This window comes from Girardinichthys multiradiatus, chromosome 3 (genome assembly GCF_021462225.1).
Source record: "Girardinichthys multiradiatus isolate DD_20200921_A chromosome 3, DD_fGirMul_XY1, whole genome shotgun sequence".
Taxonomy (NCBI): Eukaryota; Metazoa; Chordata; class Actinopteri; order Cyprinodontiformes; family Goodeidae; genus Girardinichthys; species Girardinichthys multiradiatus.
Window position 1 is genome coordinate 14,175,377 of NC_061796.1, and position 21,152 is coordinate 14,196,528.

The 21,152-nt window shown below is 40.1% G+C and overlaps 4 protein-coding genes across 4 annotated transcripts; 1 reads left to right on the forward strand and 3 right to left on the reverse strand.

Annotated features, from left to right (window-relative positions):
- Window positions 1-3,840: 3,840 nt before the first annotated feature.
- On the reverse strand, window positions 3,841-10,947 carry sdha (succinate dehydrogenase complex, subunit A, flavoprotein (Fp)). Its single transcript, XM_047362122.1, has 15 exons — window positions 10,825-10,947; window positions 8,314-8,397; window positions 7,992-8,153; window positions 7,749-7,892; window positions 7,422-7,586; window positions 7,168-7,316; window positions 6,970-7,094; window positions 6,203-6,371; window positions 5,922-6,117; window positions 5,672-5,843; window positions 5,312-5,430; window positions 5,104-5,215; window positions 4,857-4,987; window positions 4,142-4,255; window positions 3,841-4,052 (listed from the first exon to the last, which is right to left on the reverse strand). Exons 1-15 carry the CDS (start codon window positions 10,885-10,887, stop codon window positions 3,966-3,968), a joined length of 1,992 nt encoding a protein of 663 aa, XP_047218078.1. The 5' UTR covers window positions 10,888-10,947; the 3' UTR covers window positions 3,841-3,965.
- An 812-nt stretch (window positions 10,948-11,759) lies between these two features.
- Window positions 11,760-14,021, forward strand: LOC124864353 (coiled-coil domain-containing protein 127-like). Its single transcript, XM_047359121.1, is given in 4 exon segments — window positions 11,760-11,786; window positions 11,788-11,890; window positions 12,293-12,537; window positions 12,656-14,021. Coding segments are annotated over 4 exon segments (822 nt in total). The 3' UTR covers window positions 13,103-14,021.
- Window positions 14,022-14,272: 251 nt separating this feature from the next.
- Window positions 14,273-15,918, reverse strand: zmp:0000000930 (telethonin). Its single transcript, XM_047359132.1, has 2 exons — window positions 15,596-15,918; window positions 14,273-14,866 (listed from the first exon to the last, which is right to left on the reverse strand). Exons 1-2 carry the CDS (start codon window positions 15,727-15,729, stop codon window positions 14,521-14,523), a joined length of 480 nt encoding a protein of 159 aa, XP_047215088.1. The 5' UTR covers window positions 15,730-15,918; the 3' UTR covers window positions 14,273-14,520.
- A 2,043-nt stretch (window positions 15,919-17,961) lies between these two features.
- Window positions 17,962-20,494, reverse strand: mrpl32 (mitochondrial ribosomal protein L32). The gene is made up of 3 exons (XM_047361348.1): window positions 20,319-20,494; window positions 19,953-20,137; window positions 17,962-18,516 (listed from the first exon to the last, which is right to left on the reverse strand). Exons 1-3 carry the CDS (start codon window positions 20,419-20,421, stop codon window positions 18,265-18,267), a joined length of 540 nt encoding a protein of 179 aa, XP_047217304.1. The 5' UTR covers window positions 20,422-20,494; the 3' UTR covers window positions 17,962-18,264.
- Between the last annotated feature and the right edge of the window lie 658 nt (window positions 20,495-21,152).

Consider the following 21,152-nt stretch of genomic DNA (forward strand, 5'->3'; position numbering starts at 1 on the left):
TGGCAGGGTTATCTGAGCAGCTTCCCCCCACTTCTCTTATGGCCTTAGATACGTTGTTGGCTGAAAAGGCCAGTGTTTGTGCTTGTTCTTTGTTGCACCTTTATTCCAAACAATACAGCTCCTGATGGCTCAGTTGCCAGAGCTCTAGATGGCCTGCACACCCTGGCAAATCAAGTGGTGAAGATTGAGGGGTTGATGATTTGATTTACTGGTTTACTGTCACATTTGGTAAAAGAAAGCTTTTATTATTGCTGCCATGACTTCTGTTGCGGTTCTTGCGGCCATACTTGGCCTTCCCTGTCTGCATGGCCTAACTAACAGATTGATTACTACAGCCTTGTCTAAGAAGGACCCCCACAGCCCCCCAGATGCCCCTGCTGACCGTTGTTGCTGTGTTTTGTGACCGCTCCAATAACTCTGATGAAGATGATGATTTAACCAATATGTAATGACCATTTAATTGTACATTTATTCTTTAACTGTTGCTGAATTTCACTACATTATTAGTAGGTTGATTGGTTGACATTTCATGCTCTTTATGTGGAAAGGCAAAACACACAGGAATTGATGACTTGGGAATCTTGTTTTGAATTTTTTTTAGCATTGCACTTTTATCTACAGGTTTTTCTAATGGTTCTGTTTTTGTTTTTTTATATATTTTTTTGTTTAATATATGTACACAATCCAGGTATCCACTTTGTTGATGTCACATTGTTTTACTATTTTCTAAGGTTTCCCAAGTTTACTTTCTACAATTGCTAATGTTACGATAGCTCCTTCTGTAGTTTGATTAGTCTTCACGCCGTATGTTTTTTATTATTCATGTATTCTGCTACTCTATTTTTTCTTATACATTTTTAATGATCATTGTCAATCACACATGAAACAAGTTTCATTTATGATCGAAAGAGTGGATTGTTATTTGAATAATTCAATTCAGTTTTATTTATATAGTGCCAATTCACAACACATGTTGTCTCAAGGCACTTCACAACAGTCAGGTTCATACATTCCAATTAATTCTAACCATTGAACAGTGCAGTCAGTTATTTATTCAAATTGGATAAAAAGTTTTTCTATCTAAGGAAACCCAGCAGATTGCATCCAGTCAGTGACTTGTAGCATTCACTCCTCCTGGATGAGCATGTAGAGACAGTGGATAGTCACTGGCGTTGACTTTGCAGCAATCCCTCATACTGAGCATGCATGTAGCGACAGTGGAGAGGAAAAACTCCCTTTTAACAGGAAGAAACCTTCAGCAGAACCAGGCTCAGTGTGAGCGGGCATCTGCCACGACCAACTGGGGGTTAGAGAGAACAGAGCAGAGACACAAAGAGAACAAAGAAGCACTGATCCAGGAGTACTTTCTATGGGAAGGAAAAGTAAATGTTAATGGATGTAGCTCCTTTAGTCGTTTCACCTAGAAAGAAAGAACAGATAAAGTCTGAGCCAGTTTTCAAGGTTAGAGTCTGAAAGAGAGCACATATAATTAGTTACAGTTAAGCTCAGTCAATTGCTATGTCTAGGAGAGAGAAAAGGTTAAACACTAAAAGACAGGGCGATGTGGATCATCGGTAGAGGGTTAGCATTAAGTTGTTGCCAGCAGAAGCTCGGACGATTCCCCTCTCCAGAAAGGTGTCACAGGTAGACAGAGTCAGACCAGGTGTAGCTGCTAGGAAAAGAGAGAACAAAGTTAAAAGCTGAAATAACAGCAAATAATGCAAAATTGGAGAGTAGTGTGAGAATGTAGCGAAGAGGGTGAGAGTGGTCATTATGTCCTCCAGCAGCCTAAGCCTATAGCAGCATAACTACAGAGATAGTTTCAGTTCAGATTATTTAGTTAAACGGCGCTTATTTACAACAATGTCGTCTCAAGGCACCCCACAAAGGGTCCCACTGATGGTCATTGTTATACTAAAAACCACAATGATTGGGATACCTTTCTCTGTCAGACTAATTATAACCATTGGAAAAGAGAAGGGGTCATACAGGTAGCAGAAACGGAGGGTGTGTTTGCACCTCAACCATAACTGAGCCGGTTTAGGCTAAACCTGACTCCCCCTTACTCCATCCAACAGGGAAGGAGGAAGCCTCCCTCCCTGATAAACTAAGTCACTCTAACTATAAGCTTTATCAAAAAGGAAAGTTTTAAGCCTTAAAAGTAGACAGGGTGTCTGCCTCACAGACTAAAACTGGGAGCTGGTTCCACAGGAGAGGAGCTTGATAACTAAAGGATCTGCCTCCAATTCTACTTCTAGAGACTCTAGGAACCACCAGTAAACCTGCAGTCTGAGAACGAAGTGCTCTGTTAGGAACATATGGAACAATTAGATCTCTGATGTATGATGGAGCTAGATCAATAAGGGCTTTATATGTGAATACTAAAAAGTGGCTCTCTTATTATTTGTGTAACCTAAAAAAATAAAAAGTATTCACTCTGCTAGCTCCAGGTGCAAAGTCAGATTTATGTCAAGTCAAGTTTATTTATATAGCGCTTTTCAGCAACAAAGCACTCAAAGTGCTGTACATGTACATGTTAGCACTTGTTATATTTCATTCTGCTTTGGGAAGTTTTAGAGATGCCAGGAGGTCATGCAGAGGTCACATGCAGATGAGGACAAAACTCTCCCATAGGATCAATTTTGTCTTGTTTCTTTCTGAAGAATTACAATGCTGCTCACTCAAGCTAGGCTGAAGCTTGTCTTAACATGACAACCAGCCTCCTTCTTTGCAGGAAGTGTTACACAGGAAAAAGCTGTGGTTGGTATTTCTGACAGATATACAGGTTTCAGGTGTTCTTTAAAATGCCTCAAAATGTCAGAGCACTGACATTTGTAAAGCTCAATTGGCATTGCTTTGTGCCTGAGCTCTAAGAACAGGACACTTTGCTGTGCCCCTTTTAACCAACAAGGTACAACCGAGAGCTTTTGTTCTATGTAAAGCATTAAACTTTATTGAATACATGAAAACAAATACAAATGGAAAAAAAAAAAGTCACTTTTTCCCCTTAAAAGAAAATAATGATCACTCAATTATATGAAAATCATAAAGAATAATGTGTTATTTTTTTGCATCAAGTCAACATCGAGCATTTCTTCCATCTTCAGCATCAAGTCTTTATGGATTTACAATACGTTCGCTCAGGTCGAATGCAATCCCACTCTTACACAGCTTTGTTCTGTCTTCTGAATGGAAAGAGTCTTCGCCTGCAGCTCAGGTTACTCTGACAGAGGCACTCACTGACCTTTTCCGGAAAATGTTCTCAGAGGAGTAGCGACAGCAGAGTCATTGTTCTATCAGGTGAGATTTTAATGTAGTTGAAGATATTCAAATAGCAACTTTTGGTTAACATTTATACTTATATACGGCAGAAAGCTTTAGCTGATTAATTACTGAACAGACACCGTAGAGACACATTAAGCACGAGGCCCAGAGAGGAGCTGCTTTAAATGGTGCATATAATAAAACTTACAATATTTATTGCACATTCCTGAAATATTTACATACTTAAAACCTTCCTGTGACATGTGCGCATCAAATTACATTTATTCTCACTCAGCTAAAAGTAGAGAATATAAATCACACAAGTATTTAGAGCAACAAGCGTAGGAAAGTGTGGTGTCATCACAGAAATCCAAGCTTGACTGGTGAAAGCTGTTCACTTATCTGTTATCTAACTTCTTCAGTCTTCCACCTGTCTGAGTTTCTAATAAGTACAAGAGCAGAGCTCAGATGGGGTGTGTATGTGTATGTGTATGTGTGTGAGGCCACGTGAACCTTGCTGATAGAAGTTGAGGCTAAGCACGCATGAAGGACAAACACACGAATGTGACACCCAGATCTGAAGCTGGCAGTTTTTATGATTTACTTCTCTAAATGGTTTCAAATGTGCAACATAAACAGTTTTCTCTGTGAAAATAGCAGTTAACGATCTATCTGCATGAGACGAGGTGGATGAGAGCTTCTTAGTAAGAGCGGATGGCAGGAGGAACATGGGCGCAGTCTTGTTCGTTCAGGGAGTGGTCGATAACAGGGCGGTACCTAAGCGTCACCTAGGATGGGTCAGAGTGAAAAGTAAGTTAGACATCACGAATGATGGTGAATTTTGAAAACGATGTGTGACAAACAGACTAAATGAAACCTTTCCAGTCTTGGGGTCTACGTATGACATGGTGTGCTTCCTCCAGTGCTGATTGAAGGGCTTCTCCTGTTGACCCTCCAGGGGCTTGGAGAAGTCGTACTCATCAACACGATCCTGTAACACAAAGAAGATACTGTAGATTCAGAGAGCCGCCAGTCTCCAATCAAGAGCCCTGGAGCAATTTAGGTTTCTAGCATAGGTTACCATGGTGACAGACTATGTAAGAATTGGACTACACGTGCAATAAAAACAAAACATAATTTTAAAACTCCACTCAGTTTCTCATCTGGCCATATGTGTTGGCATACCTGAAAATGCTTGTTGCGCCCCCAAGTGGTCAGAAAATAAGCTGAATTATATTGAAAACTAATCCGACTGCCCTCTTCTTATTTTTATCATGTCCAAAAACATTGTGGTACTCAAGCGTAGCTGATGACCAAATTACATCAAATGCTACAGTCGCTGACCATAGGAAGGTGATGTTTTATTTGCCTTAAGGAGGATGTCTCCCTAGTCCGTTAAAATGCAAGGTAGATCCACAAGTGTGTGGGAGGGAAATTTGGGAAAAAAAACACTTAAGGAAACAATAAAAAATCCTGAATAGAAAGTAATAATATGTTTTTAAATGAGTGAAGATAACGAAATATAAAGAGCGGCTAAGTGAAAAGACTTTTGGGGGTCTAAAATAATTGTATGAAGAAATCTAAGAACTAACTTTGAAGTCCTCTCTGGCATGGGCTCCCCTGCTCTCCTTTCTTTGCTCAGCAGAGTTGATGGTTTGGACGGCGTTCAGCATGAGGTTCTGCAGCTCCAGTGATTCCACCAAATCTGTGTTCCACACAATGCCTAAAACAAAAAATAAAAATAAAAAAACAAAATGAGAAAAATCACAAAAAGTGGGGTGTTCCCCACATAGCCAAAGCTGGACCCAAAAATAGCCAAGATTAAAATCTGTAGTCTACCTCTGTCAAAGGTCTTGATCTTCTCCATGCTCTGGAAGATGTCGTCCATCTTATCGCATCCCTCCTTCAAAACAGAGCCGGTACGGAAGACAGCAGCATGGTTCTGCATGGTCTGAAAACAGAGACATAAAACAAGTTTTTTAGCTTTTGGTGAACACTTATGTGCCCATCTGTAGTTCACTGATGTGAATGTGTTTAAAGTGTCCACCTTCTGCATATTAAGCCTGATCTCAGATGTTCTCAGACTTCCATTAGCAAACCTCAGCTTATCCAGGTTGGCCACAGACTCCTCTCCTGCGCTGGGCTTCAGTGCGGACAACTTCTCTCCTGAAAAGATGAAAACACCAGTGTTAGCAGTGAAGGAGGATGAGCAGAGTTTACCCAAATGTAAATTTCACATGCAACACTGCTAATTTAACTGCTGTTTTCAAAACAATTGTGTTTCCTGACAAAAGAAAAAACAATTAAGGCTTCGCTAATCTTACAAATTCATTTGTTTTAACATAAGGGAAAGGTTTAGCATTTTAAATTTCTACGGATGTATCCAAAAAAAAAGAGAATTCCACACCAGGTTTGTGCTCTTCAGCAATTGTGAGGGCACAGGCTCTCCCGAACACCACCAGGTCCAACAGGGAGTTAGCACCCAGCCTGTTAGCTCCGTGCACGCTGGCACAAGCTGCCTCACCACAGGCGTACAGTCCAGGGACCACCTTGTCCTCACCATTGATGTGATCAATCACCTACCAGTGAAAAATGCACCATGTGATTAATAGTCTGAGGAGAAATTTACGAGTGGTGGATCGGATCAGATGACGTACCTGCCCCTTGTAGTTAGTGGGTATTCCTCCCATATTATAGTGCACTGTGGGCAGGACAGGGATGGGCTCTTTAGTGACGTCGACTCCAGCGAAGATCATGGCCGTCTCAGAGATTCCAGGCAGCCTTGTGGCCAGCTGCTGAGGAGGCAGGTGGTGGAGCTGAAGGTACACGTGATCCTTCTCTGGACCCACACCTCTAAAGAAATTAGGAAAGACACGTTGAGCAACTTTGATTCTAAAATGCCTACAGTTACAGAACAGAACCTGGTTTGTGTTCATACCTGCCCTCCCTGATCTCTATTGTCATGGAGCGGGACACTACGTCTCTGGAGGCCAGGTCTTTGGCATTGGGTGCGTAACGCTCCATGAAGCGCTCCCCCTCGCTGTTGATCAGGATTCCTCCTTCACCACGGCAGCCCTCTGTGATCAGGCATCCAGCTCCATAGATCCCTGTAAACATTCCCATGTTAAAGTGATGGCAAACAGCTGAAATGCTTTGTATTTGTCTAACAGGAGAATAAAAGTATAATGAATGCATGAAAAAAGGCAAGATAAATCCACACAGCCCTCATCACTGTGCAGCATTATTAGGTGTCAAAGGTCTGGCAGAAACAAAATAAGGATGACCTTCAATCCTTCCAAGAGGCATATCTGTCACCATGTCTGACCAGAAAAGTGATTCATTCACAAGCTGGAGACAGATGATCAGAGATGCAAAAATCAAGAAGAATTAAAACTAATAGTCAAAGTTGTTGGTGTGAAAACATACAATGTTAGAATTCTTTACTGCAAAACCTGGACGGCCGCACTGTTTTCCTTTCGTAGTTTTTCTTAATCTCATCTAAAACATCATGTAAAAGTATTTCTGGTATTACTTCTGGGTTAGGGTTAACCCTAACCCTCATGCCAATGCCAAACGTCGGTTTCAATGGTTCAAGTCATTCCAAAGACGAATTGACGCTGTATTTGCCACAAAAGGAGGCCCTACACCATACTAGTACATACGCACATACATACATATATAAATAAATAAAGATACATTTCTCACCAGTCGGATGAAACTGCACAAATTCCAGATCCTGGCAGGGCAGGCCGGCTCTGGTCACCATAGCGGTTCCGTCTCCTGTACTTGTGTGGGCAGATGTGCAGCTAAAATATGTCCTTCCATAACCGCTAAAAGAAAGAATTTTTAAGTCTTAGTATAACTCTGACTCCATCCAAGCTGACAACTGAGAGGATGTCATACCCGGTGGCGATGACGGTGTTCTGGGCTCTGAAGCGGTGAATGGAGCCATCCTCCATGCATAGAGCAATAACTCCTTTACACTGCCCGTCCTCCATCAGCAGATCCAGGGCGAAGTACTCCACAAAGTAGCTGGTGTCATAACGGAGTGACTGAACAAAAGGCAGGAAGTGTGATGAGAGAAATGCAGTTTATTGAAGTTCAACAGAAATACAAACTTCTCAGACTGAGCTGAAGAGAGAAGTTGATGTTCTCACCCTTCCATAAAGCGTATGCAGCAGGGAGTGTCCTGTCCTGTCCGCCACACAGCAGCAGCGGTGCGCCTGACCCCCCTTTCCGTACTTGAGACTCTGACCCCCGAAGGCTCTCTGGTAGATCTTCCCGTCTTCGGTGCGGCTGAATGGCATGCCAAAGTTTTCCAGCTGAGAAAAGTAGGCAACATCAGTTTTCTATCAATTACTGACTCATAGCTTCACTGAACAGTTTTTATAGAGTTAAGGAGCAGTGTAGGAATGTAGCATCAACTCTCATGGATAATCATCCGTTGTGGGCAGTGCCAAAAATGTGCAAGCAAAAGATCTTACCTCCACTACGGCTGCAGGAGCCTGCTCTGTCATGTAATGGATGGCATCTTGGTCTCCAAGCCAATCCGATCCCTTCACCGTGTCGTAGAAATGCCAACGCCAGTCATCCTCCTCCATGTTACCCAGAGCTGCATTTATGCCCCCCTAGAAACAAGAGGAACATCTTACCAAACAATTTTACAACACATGATCAGTGGATTTAAGACCAAGAGCTTTCCAAAATAAACCATTATGCTGGGGTACCTGTGCAGCGACAGTATGAGACCTGGTGGGGAAGAGCTTGGTGACGCAGGCGGTGTTGAAGCCAGCCTCTGATAGGCCAAAAGCAGCCCGAAGTCCTGCTCCTCCAGCTCCCACCACCACAGCATCAAACTCATGATCCACTACAGGATACTGAGTGGAGATCTGAAGAAAGTCCGATAGAGAAGGAATTTTTAAACTTCCAATTAAGGTGCTTTGCAAACACTGCGAGCACCAGGCACTACCCAATAGAAGCACCACCTCCAAAAACGTGAAGCCCATCTAAAGGGCACCATACGTTTTTCATCTAACAAAAAGAACTCACATCATCGGCTACTTTAGCATTTTTTTTCTTGCCATAGATGGAAAAGTGAAAGTTCCTGGAACTCTGAACTGCAGCAGCAGGGACCTGCCGGAGAAGAGAAACATTTTAAAACTCACATGGATGACAGGAAGGTTGTGCTCCTAACAAAAGGACTCTATGAATAAACGCTAGTGACAGTCTGAATGCAGTCAGGAATCCGGTTTGTTAGTAAATCATGATGCCCATCAACATTATGTACAGGTTTAATAAAACTGAATTATCCTTATAATAATAAAATAAGTACAACACATCAAACCATTACAGATGTGGAAAACAGAAAACCATCTGCCCTGTTACATCAGATAGAGAAATGCTTTTACTCTCTCAACCACTAGGATGGCAGGATTGATCAACAGATTACTCAGAATCTAGATGTTTATTGTGAATGCCTCAGCACCACAAACCCCGACCATTTTCGGTCTCTACACACGTCAATGAACATGTACCTTGATGTACCGTTTTGAGTTTAGTGGATAAATAGGAATGACCTCTTGATCCTTAGACTCTAAGTTACCACCTCTATCAAAGAACTGCTGGCACATATTTTCCTCTTTAATGAGTTATAATCCTTTCAAAAGAATATCAGACTCAATAGGTAAAACTTCCAAAATATAATTCCAGACAGGGACGTTGCACTTAAATTAGGAGGTCTGATAATCACCCAATGTCCCCTTTTTGCTCTGCCCTGAGAGGGGGCTGACTGACAGACCCATCCACCAGGTCACGTCTGCATGTGCGCGGTTCACAACTGTTGACAACATAAAATTGAGGCATTGAAGGTGTGTTTTGACTTTATGACACCTGCCAGTTATAAAGAAAACCGGTATCGGCCAAAATCGGAATCGGCAGATCAGGCTTTTTAAAGATTGGTGATCGGCCACAAAACTGTAATCGGTGCACCCCTTATTTAAATGTTCAACTGTAAGTAGTTTGTAATGAAGGTCTAAGGGCCAGACATGTGTGCTCTGCAACAATATTTAAAGTGCAATTGTTATTCATCACAAATAAACCAATTATTCTAATATCAGAATCACAATATAAAAAAAGTAAACCCAACCTGAACCATTTCCTCTAAAATTAAATTAAATGTCCCTTTGGGATTAATAAAGTATTTTTGAATTGAATTGAATTGAAAAGATGAAAAAAAATCAACAACACACACACACTTATAACTTTAAACAACTTTCCATTTAATATTTTTACAAAAAATGAATCAGTTTCCCCTTTCTAAATATTCACAATCATGAATATGACAAGTTATACGTTTATTAGATATGTGTATATTGTAAATTGTAAATTTGTATATTCTGTAATGCAAAAACAGAACAAAAGAGCAAAGTGTACCAGAGGCAAATTCCTTGTTTGTATGTACGAACTTGGCAATAAAGCGGATTCTGATTCTGGTTATAAAGTACTGAAAAAGCTAGTTTTGGACTTTCCATAAACTTTCATCATTGGGGTCCTTGTTTGCTTCATTGAGTTTGGGGCCAATTGCTGATGGAATAACAGTAAAACAAACAGACCTGCGATAAACTCGAACAAAAAGATGTCTGTTCTAAACACAATGTACAAGGAAAATGAACAATAATGAAACTAAAGACAAACTTTACTAAAAATAACCACATCTGAAGCAGATCCACATAAATAAAGTTTTATTTTCTACAAGAAGTGCAGTTGGATTATAACTAGTGAAACCAGGAATCTTCTTCAAAATACATCAGTATGTAAGTGTTTCTTAAATAAGTCTGGTTTTAAATAAAAACAAAAAAATCTCAATGAGCCATCTTGGATGTTGGCAGTTTTTTGTCCACTCCAACTTCACTAGATGGCTTTATTGTATTGAGGCACGTTTTGCACAACTGCCTGATTTAAATCAAACCATCGAAATTCAAGAACTGATCAGAAAACTGCATTTTATTTACTGTTCATGATGCCAAGGACAAAGGGGGTAAATGTGGACTATGAATCTGAGACACTACAAGGTTTGACCTGAAGCAACATCATCTACAGCTGCTTTAAAAAAAGCATATTTTACACCAACGTTTGGATCTGTTTATCATCATGCAGAACGCATGATGATAAACAGATCCATGTTATGTGTGCAATCATTTAATGTACGACATTATTAGCAGCATGTAAGTCCACATACGGAACTGATTACAAAGTTTTAAATAAAACAGAATATAGTCAAATATTGGTCGAATGGTATAATATGAAAAACGAATACATCTGGCATATTTGTACAAAATTGTTATTCTTACTTGGGATAGCTATAATACTGTTATTTGAGGAGTCACATTGAGACACCCTACGCTACATAATAGGTTACGCAAGCAACCATTCGGCGGTTATGAAAGCAAGCATTATTTGATGTCAGCCTAAAAAAATAAGTCATATCTACACAAATAATCACAGTATATCTGTTTAAGGACTTTTACAAATATGTTTGAATCTACAGTTGTAGTTACTGACCGCTTTCGTGTTACAGAGCACCCTCTTGGAGAGGAGACGCGACGCCGCGCGTACAGTCGCCATGTTGTCGCTTGGAGAACTATTGTTCCGCTGAAGTTGGAGGAAGAAATATGGTGTCGGACTGGACCAAACCACTGTACAAAGGGGGGTAAATACATATTTACACATAATATTTTTACTCATAAGACATATAAATATGTTTTTAATAATAATGTTGGATTCAATGGTGTGATTAAACTTCAAAAGAAAAAAAACTGGTGTTTTGTGACATATACATAAAGTTTTTTTTGTCAGTAGATTTAAATAAACCACCCTATCCAGCTTTGTGGAATAGAAAGCCGTTTATAATTGTACAAACGGAGTATGGAGGAACAAAAGCATAAGTGACCTAGGTATTTCATTCAAGGTGAGACGCAGTCGAGTATATTAAACTGAAAAATAATGTTTTGATATATAACTTTATATAATTTTTATATAATGATGGTAAATACCGTAGCCGCAAAGCTAAAGGTTATCCATCATGCTAGCTGACGCTAGCTTTGTTTTGCTCAGCTAAACTGTCAAACCTGCTCAGGTGTCATCGCCACAGACTGTCAAAACATCTGCAGTTTTTGCAGACATGTTTGTGGTACTAAAGTGCATTTTGTTAATACTAACATCAGTTATAATTCTTTACATCAAAATTCCAACACTAAATTTAAGTTTAAGCCTTTAAAGCGTAAAATAGCCACAATATCTTTCAGGAACCTGTGCTATTAGTCTGCACTTACACAGTTGTTTTGTCATTAGAGTCTGATAACTAATGTTTTTACCCATAGTTATTCAAAACCGCAGACAAATCGGTATATCCAACTGTTAACTGCAGAAGTAATAAACGTAAATAAAACTTGTGTTTTTGTTTGGTTTTTTATTTGTTTGTCCTTCTAGCAGACTCCATGAACAACTTGAATGACCCCCCCCGGATGGAACATCCAACCAGACCGCAGAGGGAGGGAGGCGGGCGCCGGTGATGGCAACCAATGGAACTATGCCCTGCTGGTCCCCATGCTGGGGCTGGCAGCGTTCCGTGAGTTACACAAGACGCCTCTAGAGAGATTTGGATTGGGTGTTTTTTTTAAATAAATGAGAGGAATGGTGGATTGAAAAGCATGCAGAGTTGGATGGTTTCCTGACTTTATCTTAAGACAATTATTGTTGCCTTCTTTTTTTCGTAAATAGTTTTAAAATGCTTGAAAACTATGGAAATTTGAGACTGGAAAAGTAGGGGGAAAAAAACTCTTTGTCAAGGAGTTTTGGACCCCTAAATGAACAATAGCTATTTTCATGATGCTTTTTGTAGCATCTTTATTTCAATTTCAGTAAGACTAGATATGCTGGATATAAACTCCAATACTTACTCTGCTCCTCTGGATATTATTGCTGTATTACTTAAAATTGTTCTCATTGATGTCTACTGTTGTCTTTAAAGGTTGGATATGGACGAGGGACTCTCAGAAGGAGATCCAGAAAGTTAAAGTCCAGTACGACAAAGACGTGTCTACAATTAAAAGTGAGATGGAGGCACGTTACCGGGACACGCTGACAGAGAGCCGCAGGTCAGTGGCTATGCTTGAGCTGGAAGTAGAGAAGGAGAGACAGAGGGTAAAAGGATACCAGCAGGCTCTGATCTCACACAGCCAGCATCTAATCCAGCAACGGAAACAGCTGGAACAGGTACTGTTCCTTTCCCTTTTCTCTTGACTCACTCCTACTTTAGCTGAGCTATTCTTCCCCATTCTTGTTCATTCTTTATTGTCTTCTTAAAAATAAAACTTTGTGTCTTTTACATAAGGAGCGAGAGGCACTGAATGACGAGAAGCAGAAATTAGTCAAATCCGGCGCTGCTGGTGCTGCACTGCGTGACGCCCTGGAAAGAGAGACCAGCTGGTACCAGGGAGCCATGGCCACTATGAGGGAGCTGGAGGGTCTGCTCGTGGAGCGTCAGAACGCCTACTGCTCTCTCATCCAGCCCCGTGAGCATCGGCTGGAGATGGAGAAGAACATGCTGCTTAAGGTTGTCAAAGATCCCATCGCTGCAGAGCTGGACCTAGAGTCTGATTTAAAGGATATTTTTAAGAGAGACAAGCACTGTGCAGATCTGATGAACATGGACAAGAGGAAGAATGGAAGCCTCATGTGGGTTTACTTGAACCACTGGCAGCTGCAGATCACTTTGCAGAAACACAAAAGAGCTGAAGAAGCCATATTCACAGGGAGAATTCAGAGTGACAAAAAGTGACCTAGATAAGCTGTTTTTGTCACCATTTGTGGCTTTTAAGGATGTTAGGTGAATGTGGAGCAGGGATCATCTGATAGGAATGTTATGCAAATACCTAAGAGGTAATCTGATTCAGAAGGTTTTTTTTTTTCCATGTCTGCTTTCATCTCATTCATGACCTCTCAGTTACACATCATAAAAATAATGGTCTAACCTCTGAAGCCTGAATTGATAGACTTGATAGCTTTAATTTAAATGTTTGGTGAATTAAAATGCACTTAGATCCGTCAGGTGGTATTTGATGGCACTTTAAATGGAAAAAGTATCTTTCTTTTCTATGGTAATGTATAAAAAAAAATTAAGTTTATCTTAAAGAGAAATTCAGGATACAAATAAATCCGCTAATGTAGTGTAAGAATATATGCTTAGGAATGAAGTTCAACACTAAATTTTAATCTCTAGATAAAATAATAATTTTCAACATATTTTAAGGCGTTTTAATGGGGTTGTATGTTTTCAGTCACCTGCCAATGAACATTTGTGGGAGGTAACAGCAGGACCTAGTTTCACCTAATCACCTGATACTGGCATTTCCTCAGTTTTGAATCATCTACAGTATTTTTTTCCCATCAACATGAAAAGATCTGCATCTTATTAAAGGTGTGAAATGTTTTTCTTCATAAATATCTGGGAGACAGCACCTTATGGAAGTTGCATGTGCACAAAACAAATCTGTACTCCAATAAAAACACACGAATGCCCATTGTAACAGCATGAATTCATTCACACATGTAGCCTTTTTATTTGGGAAACCAGGCTGTTGTGTGTGTGCGTGTTTTTTTCCTGAAATAAAAGTGCTGGATTTCATGTCATGAGTACACCTGTATTGTCAACAACCACTTTGTGCAATCCTTTAAATATATTTTTTTCATGAACTCAATATTTTTGTTTGTCTTGTATTTTTTTCCCCTCCAACAAATTATTGTTGTCCAGAAGGGGGCACTATCGCATTGGATTTGTCTCCAGAACCTTTTATCTTTGCGAGCTCATATTGCACAATTATATAGAGTGAAGAGTGTGAGATAAAATCATACTCAATCAGTTAAAGTCAGTATAATTAATCTAGGCCGTGCGGCTTAAGCAACAAAAATAAATGTTCTTGAGGCATATAACACAGTCAGTACTAGATTGTGCTTTTATCTAGTTTTATTTCACAAGAATACCTCGCAGTTTGCAGACATATATTGTTTATTGTAAATATATTTTGTATTCACTGTTGAAAAGTGATCATAATATAAATACAAGCTTAGCAGATTAGACCTGATATCTGTTTAATTACTGTCTTGATTCCAATTGTGTGTAAATAATAAGAATCTAGATTACTCTGTTTAGATTTTATTTGCAGAGCTGCAGTTCTAATTTCTCTTCCCCTCCTTGCTTCACACCCTCCTCTGTACTCGATGGGAGACTTCTCTTGGAGCGGACATAAGACTTGAAGCTCTGAAGTTCTCTCTGACTGGCTTGCAGAGGTCCTGAGTTTTGGTGGGGCCTTCCTCTCTGTTTGCTTCAAGCTTTCCCTTTCCTACAATGACAGGCTCTTCTGTGCGGGTGAAACGTTGTGGTTCTTTGCACTTGTTGAAGAAAGGCAGCTGGTACTCTGTTGTGACTCCCCTCTCTGTCCCCAGCTTCAGTGTCTGCCTGGGACTCCTCTCAACCATTAGGTGGGCCACCTGCTGCTGCTTGTAACTCTCTCTGTGAACGCTGTCTGTCTCTGACAGCGTCATCCTGGAACACAGCACACACACTCTCCCTGAAAAACCCTGCTACAAGCATCACTGTAACACTTAAATGTGTTGTATTCTCAAAAACATAACTGCTTTAAGATGACACAAGCCAAGAAAAATTAAAAGTGAAAATGTTCTGAACCTTCAACAGGTTTAACTTTAAAATGATAAACAAACAATGCAGCTTCAGACCAACTAAGGATCAATACTCTTGAAGGATGTCACTGGCTGCTTTATGTGTAAATCTGTAATTATGGCATTATATACTGTAATGTTGCTCATGTACTGCTTTAAAACATATTAAACTCTTCAAGGATTAATGATTCACATTCAAATTATTGCTCTTCATCTAAAGGTAAGCTTGTTCTGTTGACTAGCAGTTAAGTGTGGCTTTTAGACTTTTACAATCCAAGTCCAATTTCAAGCCAGTTCTAGTTTAATGCATAAAGCACTATGTCTGCCATTTATTTTATGTTTATGCATTTGGCAGACAATTTCATCCAAAGTGAATGAGAAATGAGGATATAACACTGCAGTTAATATCAAAGCTAACAATAAGCTACTTAGAAGGAACTTGACCACTGGTCAGGTTCTGTCAGGGGTGTCAGGGTGCGGGGTATATGCTGGGCTAGAAGATGCTCTCTGAATAGACTGCTTATCATGGCATCACATCCAACTTAGATTTCTTTGACTGATCTAAAGAAAGTATGAAGCACTTTGAACGACTTACCTGTACTGAGGTCTTGTTTCCAGCACCACATTTATCCAGCAGCTACTGTAGCTCTCCTTCTTCCACAGATTGTCCTCCTGAAGATCGCAGTAGGAGTTCACAAGGTAGCTGCCCCCCCTGCTCACACAGTGCATGGTGGAAGAATGTATCGGTGTCTGTAATTCTTGATGTGTGCCGAGACTGAGGCTGAATAAAACTTAATAAAGGGAGAAGAACACAACAAGCAAACAAGTAGTCAATGATGTTTGTGTCAGTATATGCATGAAGACATCTGAGATGAGATTCTCTGTGTTGCGATGTCTTAAATGTCCCGTCTTGTTACTATTTTTACTCCTCTGTGTCACATTGTTGTGTATTTGGTGAATGACCCCCTTCGGACTTTCTGGAGGTTGGTTTTCATCTGAAAAGGAGCTTTATAACTACTTCCATGATGATGTTGGCCGACTGGAGTAAATATGAGCTTTAATGTGTTCTTTACAGACATAGAGCAATAAACACCTTGAGTTGATGTGGTTGGAGATAGCTACATTTAAACAGGTAGATCTAGTATACCACGGAGAGGTAGTAATTCTATCCTTTAAGTTTACAGGTCTATAAATTTATGTGTGCTGACAGTAATATTAAATGGATTAAAGTTTGATCCCTTTTAACCTGCTGCTGATCAAATGTCTCCTCGCAAAGTTGAAGGCCGGTAGAAGGCCTGAGTGCTTCTCTTAATCTGGCCCATTAACTCAGAAGTGCTTTCCTAACAGTGAAGAGGACCATTTTAAACTCTGTTATTACTGCTTTTACACTGTCTTGCACAAGTATTCACAGCACTTGAACGTTTTCACATTTTATCTCATTACAACCACAAACTTCAATATGTTCAATTGGGATTTTTGTGATAGATTGACACAAAGTAGCATCTGATGTGAAGTGGTAGGAAAAGGACATGTTCTCAAGTTTTTTTAGAAATAAAAATCTGAGAAGTCTGGCATGCATCTGCATTCGAGCCCCTTTAGAGACCAAGGAACACAACAGACGGGTCAGGCTTAAAGTCGGAAAGGTTAAAGCTGTGTTATAAAATAATATGCCAAACTTTGGACATCTCATCGAGCACCTGTCGTTCTAATGCACAACCGTAAACCTTCCAAGACATGGGCCTCCACCTAAAGTGACAAGTAGGGTAAAGAGAGCATTGAGACCCAATGGTAACTATGGAGGAGCTGCAGAGATTCACCCCTCAGGTGGAAGATATAGACCAACAGGACAATCATTAATTGTGCACTCCACAAATCTGGTGTTTTTAGAATAGTTTTAAAAAAGAAGCCATTGTTGAAATATTATAGCATCCCCATATAACGTTTTCCACAAGCAATGTAGAAGAGGCAGAAACGCTGTATGTGAAGGAAGGTTATTTGGTCAGATGGGTCCAAATCTGAACCTTTTGGCTTATATGCAAAATCATACATCAATGCACATCAATGCGAACACACAATCACCTCTGTGAAACATAGAGGTGGCACCGTCATGCTGTAGGGATGCTTCTCTTCGGCTGAAACAGGAAAGCTGATAGGAGTTGATGCAAAGATAGAGATACAGGGTAATCCTGGAAGTAAAGCTGCGAGAGACTGTAAAAGACTTGAAACCAAGGTGGACCCTGAACATACTGGCAGGACTACAATAAAGTGGTTTGAATTAAAGCATATTCCTGCGTTATAATGGTCCAGTCAAAGTCCAGACACAATTCAAATTGAGAATCTGTGGCAGGATTTGAAAACCCACAAAATATTGACTCGCACACCTTGTATTACAGACCTTTCTTTGTTTGCTCCCAATAAAGTACATAGAAGTTTTTGGTTGGAAAGTGATAAAATGGGAAAACAATCAACGGGTATAAATAATTGTGCGTGACACAGCAGTGTTCAAGCTGCAGTATCCCACACAGGAAACGTACTAAAACCCTGAGCGAGTCACCGGGTCTTGTGTTTTACATGACATTCTTCCACAGGAGGACTTTGGCAACATGAGTCCGATCAGAGTGAAACTGAATCAGAAAGCGTGTGATGCTATGATGAGGGAGAGGAAAGTATGCTGGACTCCAACCAACAAAAACACCCGGCTCTGTGACACCAGAGTCAGCACCGCATGACTCCAGTTTAGGCACCAGTCCGAACACGTCGCTGTGGTGACGAGGATGCACATTCCTCAAACTAACCTTCTGCCATGTCGAAGTGGCATTAAATGTCTAACCTGCCTGAGAAGAAAACATGCTTCTGTCTCTAATAATGTAGCTCTTCCACTGTCCATCCTGCACTCACTTATCTCAACAGAAATCATTTGAATTTTTGATGATTAACAATAATACCGCCGCTATTAGAAACTAATGTTTTTGTGAGCTTTATTGTGAAAGGAGAGGCAGTGCTGCACCTTCAATCAAAAGATACAAAGGTATAAAGAAAAGGTCCAAACAATGTTTTTTCCTATTGAATGACTTTACTTTTAAACATTTACACATCATGTTCCTCTGTCATATTCATCTCTAACACATGAGCAACTTGTCTGACATTAAGACAGCTGATTTCTTACAACAAATGCGCTTGTGGAAAAAAAAAAAAAACATACACACTGACATATGTTGTTCATCTCTGTTAAACTCATATCAACAAGCCTGAACGTCCTCTGTATTAGTGGCTGAACCAGGCAGGTCTTTTCCTGGGCCGCTCCACTATCCTCTTCTCTCTGTCCTGTTCGCTTGGTGTTTCCCCCTCATACAGGACGACGGTCTCCACGGTCGGGGCCCTCAGGGGGCCGTCTTCCATTTCCTTGATCTGTTGACGAATCAGAGCGGTCTCCCTGCAAACCTTAGCGTAACAGAAGCCGCACAGGATGTAGTTCTGCTTCAAATGGCCGCACTCTGGACACGGCTCGATGTTGTACTGGTTGAGCAGACAAAAACAGCAGAGGGAGTTACTAAGTGATGCACTTTTTATTGCACAGCATGGCTGCCTTTCCAAGCTTGTACATCTCTTTAAAACCAATGTTAGGTGAAAATATAGAAGTTCATATTTAAATATTTGGTGCTTTGGAAAAAACATTATAAAGCCATATTATTACTTGAAATATATTAACTGGATTTCTTATTCACTTTGGATAAAATCGTCTGCCAAATGCTGTTAAATGAGCAACACAATTTCTAGAGTTGCCAACAAAGCAAACATGTTCATTCTAATGCATTTTTTCCTCTTGTATCAGGTAAATTATTGCTAAAATATACACGCCTTTATATGATATAACGAACGACTTGATAAAATGCAAAAACTCTTAATTTTAAGGACCTATTATTAGGGAATCAGAAAGATTTTTTTACTAAAAGTATAATCACCCCTGTGTTCTACTTATTATGCACTCTGTCTTGTTTTGTACAGTCTAAGCTAAAGGTTTTGAGCCGGAAGGAAATCTTGTTTTTAACAAACTTTACTGCGTTAGTTTACATGGTGGCAATTTGCAGTGGGTACAAGTTGCAATGAAGACTGATCAGATGAAATGTCATTTATTACAAAGTTAATGAATGTTGATGAAAGTTAAGTTAAATCACAAATACCTAATTTGCTCTGTGTTTTAGCCCTGCAAGTAACATTTCATTGATCTGACTAATTCAGGGGAAAGGTTTCATGAACGGACGCTTTAAATAGCAGTGGTGCAAGAAATCATTCTTTCATCGCTGCGTGTTCACAGGAAAGGGTGTTACTGTCCAAGAGAAACATATAAGACAGAATGGCATTCTGCAGGAAACACCAGGATTAGACAGCAGAGAAGAGGTGAACTTTTTCTGATAGAACTATTTGGAGCATCTGGGAGGACTGTCCAGAAAAGGAAGAGCCGACCCTTCCAAGTCCTGTGCCATCCTGACACTGAATCATCCTGAGGCAGTTCATGCGCTGGGTTTACCTCTTGTCCCAGGCTGTAGGACCACTCACAATTTTACCTAAAGCTGCTGCCATGAATAAAGATGGGATCAAAACATCCTACAAGAACAACTGTGCCCAATGATCCAGGAGAGACAAACATGGTGGAGCAACAAGCCACAAGGCAAAAGTGTTAACTTAGTGTCTCAGGCATCAAAACATTGAAATGTTGGATCCACAGCCAGGAAACTTCACAGATCTTAATCCCGTTGAAAATATTTACAGCTTCTGGAAACTTGATGAACTTCCTAAAACGGGTTTAACATTGAAGCAATAAAGTTAGTGAGAAAAACGAAATTTCTTTCAGTTTCAAAACCTTTGGCACTGACTGTACATATAAAGAGTTACATACCACCGTAACTGCTGATCTATTATGAACACAAATGTACTGTGACTTCTTAATGTACCTTAACTTTGTCAAATTTTCTTTCATCTCTCCTTCTGGTTCTGTTGACCTCTATGGTCCGTCTCTTCTTGGGGGCCGCCATCCACAGGATACTGTCCAGGAGGCTGGTGGTCTGCTCCTCATCGTGCTGCGAGTCCTGGTCGATCCGGGGCAGAAGACTGGGACCATTCACTGCCAGACTTGGAGCTATATACAGACAGATAAACATCCACATGTTTCCACACCGAGTCAGGCATTAATACAACATGGAGAACCAGCAGAGCGAGAAGGCTGACATCAAGCCTTGTAATTACAAAAGAAAGTGGAGTAATTAGTTTCAGTTTGTGATAAAACAGCTGCAGTGTTTATTTACCCGGATCAAACTCACCCAGCTGTGCATCCAGTCCGGTTATCTGGAGAAGTCTATTTTCAATGCGCAGCAGAGAACACCTGAGGTTGTGCACCAAAACAGAAAAAATCATCCTTTTCATTCAGCACGTTTCTTCTCCTTCTGACTTGGCAAACACCTCACGGTCACAGAGGCTTCTTCTTCTCAGCAGACAATAGCTGATTCGATAGGCGGCTGCCATCTAGTGGGGACACGTCAACACTGCATTTATTCAATTCAGAGCGTTTTCTGCCTGCGCTTTTACATTAACACATCTCTAACTATAAATCAACAGCTAGATGGTTATAAAAGGTCTCACTTGTTGAAGGAAGATACATTTCAACTGTCAGTTCAACAGACCCTCCCAGGAAAAAGATATTTAGTATTTCCGAGGCATCCCTTTCTTTTGACAGAAACTTATTGACCCCAGGTTTTGAGTGAACAGACAAAAACACTTAAATGAGTGATGGTAAATGAAATCACCTTTATTTACAATGTATGAAACATTTTCTCAATTACCAATACACATCCGTCGCTATCTAACTAACATATGTATAAATATATTACTTTAATACTGCATATTACGTTTAACTATCCTTAAATTAAATTGTTAATTAATTATTTATCCAACTATCCTATCATAGATAGTCTTTACATGATTTTCATGGCGTCAATTTAGATGGATAAGAACTAAATACATAAATTTTACCTAAACACTAACCAAAACTTATTATTTTCCTCAAAACATCAATGTTACAGAATAAATGCATTTTCAATATTCTATTAACTGAGCTCTAATTACTCCTATTTCATCTCAGCACAAACTATAAGTGC

Coding starts and splice junctions, on each gene's coding strand:
- mrpl32 (XM_047361348.1), bottom strand. CDS start 20,421: ATGAAAAGGATGATTTTTTCTGTTTTGGTGCACAACCTCAGGTGTTCT. Junction 20,138..20,318: donor CGGACTGGATGCACAGCTGG/GTGAGTTTGATC, acceptor GTCTGTATATAG/CTCCAAGTCTGGCAGTGAAT. Junction 18,517..19,952: donor GAAAATTTGACAAAGTTAAG/GTACATTAAGAA, acceptor CTGCTCAACCAG/TACAACATCGAGCCGTGTCC.
- sdha (XM_047362122.1), bottom strand. CDS start 10,887: ATGGCGACTGTACGCGCGGCGTCGCGTCTCCTCTCCAAGAGGGTGCTC. Junction 8,398..10,824: donor TGCTCTGTAACACGAAAGCG/GTCAGTAACTAC, acceptor CTTCTCCGGCAG/GTCCCTGCTGCTGCAGTTCA. Junction 7,095..7,167: donor AACACCGTCATCGCCACCGG/GTATGACATCCT, acceptor TCTTTCTTTTAG/CGGTTATGGAAGGACATATT.
- zmp:0000000930 (XM_047359132.1), bottom strand. CDS start 15,729: ATGCACTGTGTGAGCAGGGGGGGCAGCTACCTTGTGAACTCCTACTGC. Junction 14,867..15,595: donor GAAACAAGACCTCAGTACAG/GTAAGTCGTTCA, acceptor GCTGTGTTCCAG/GATGACGCTGTCAGAGACAG.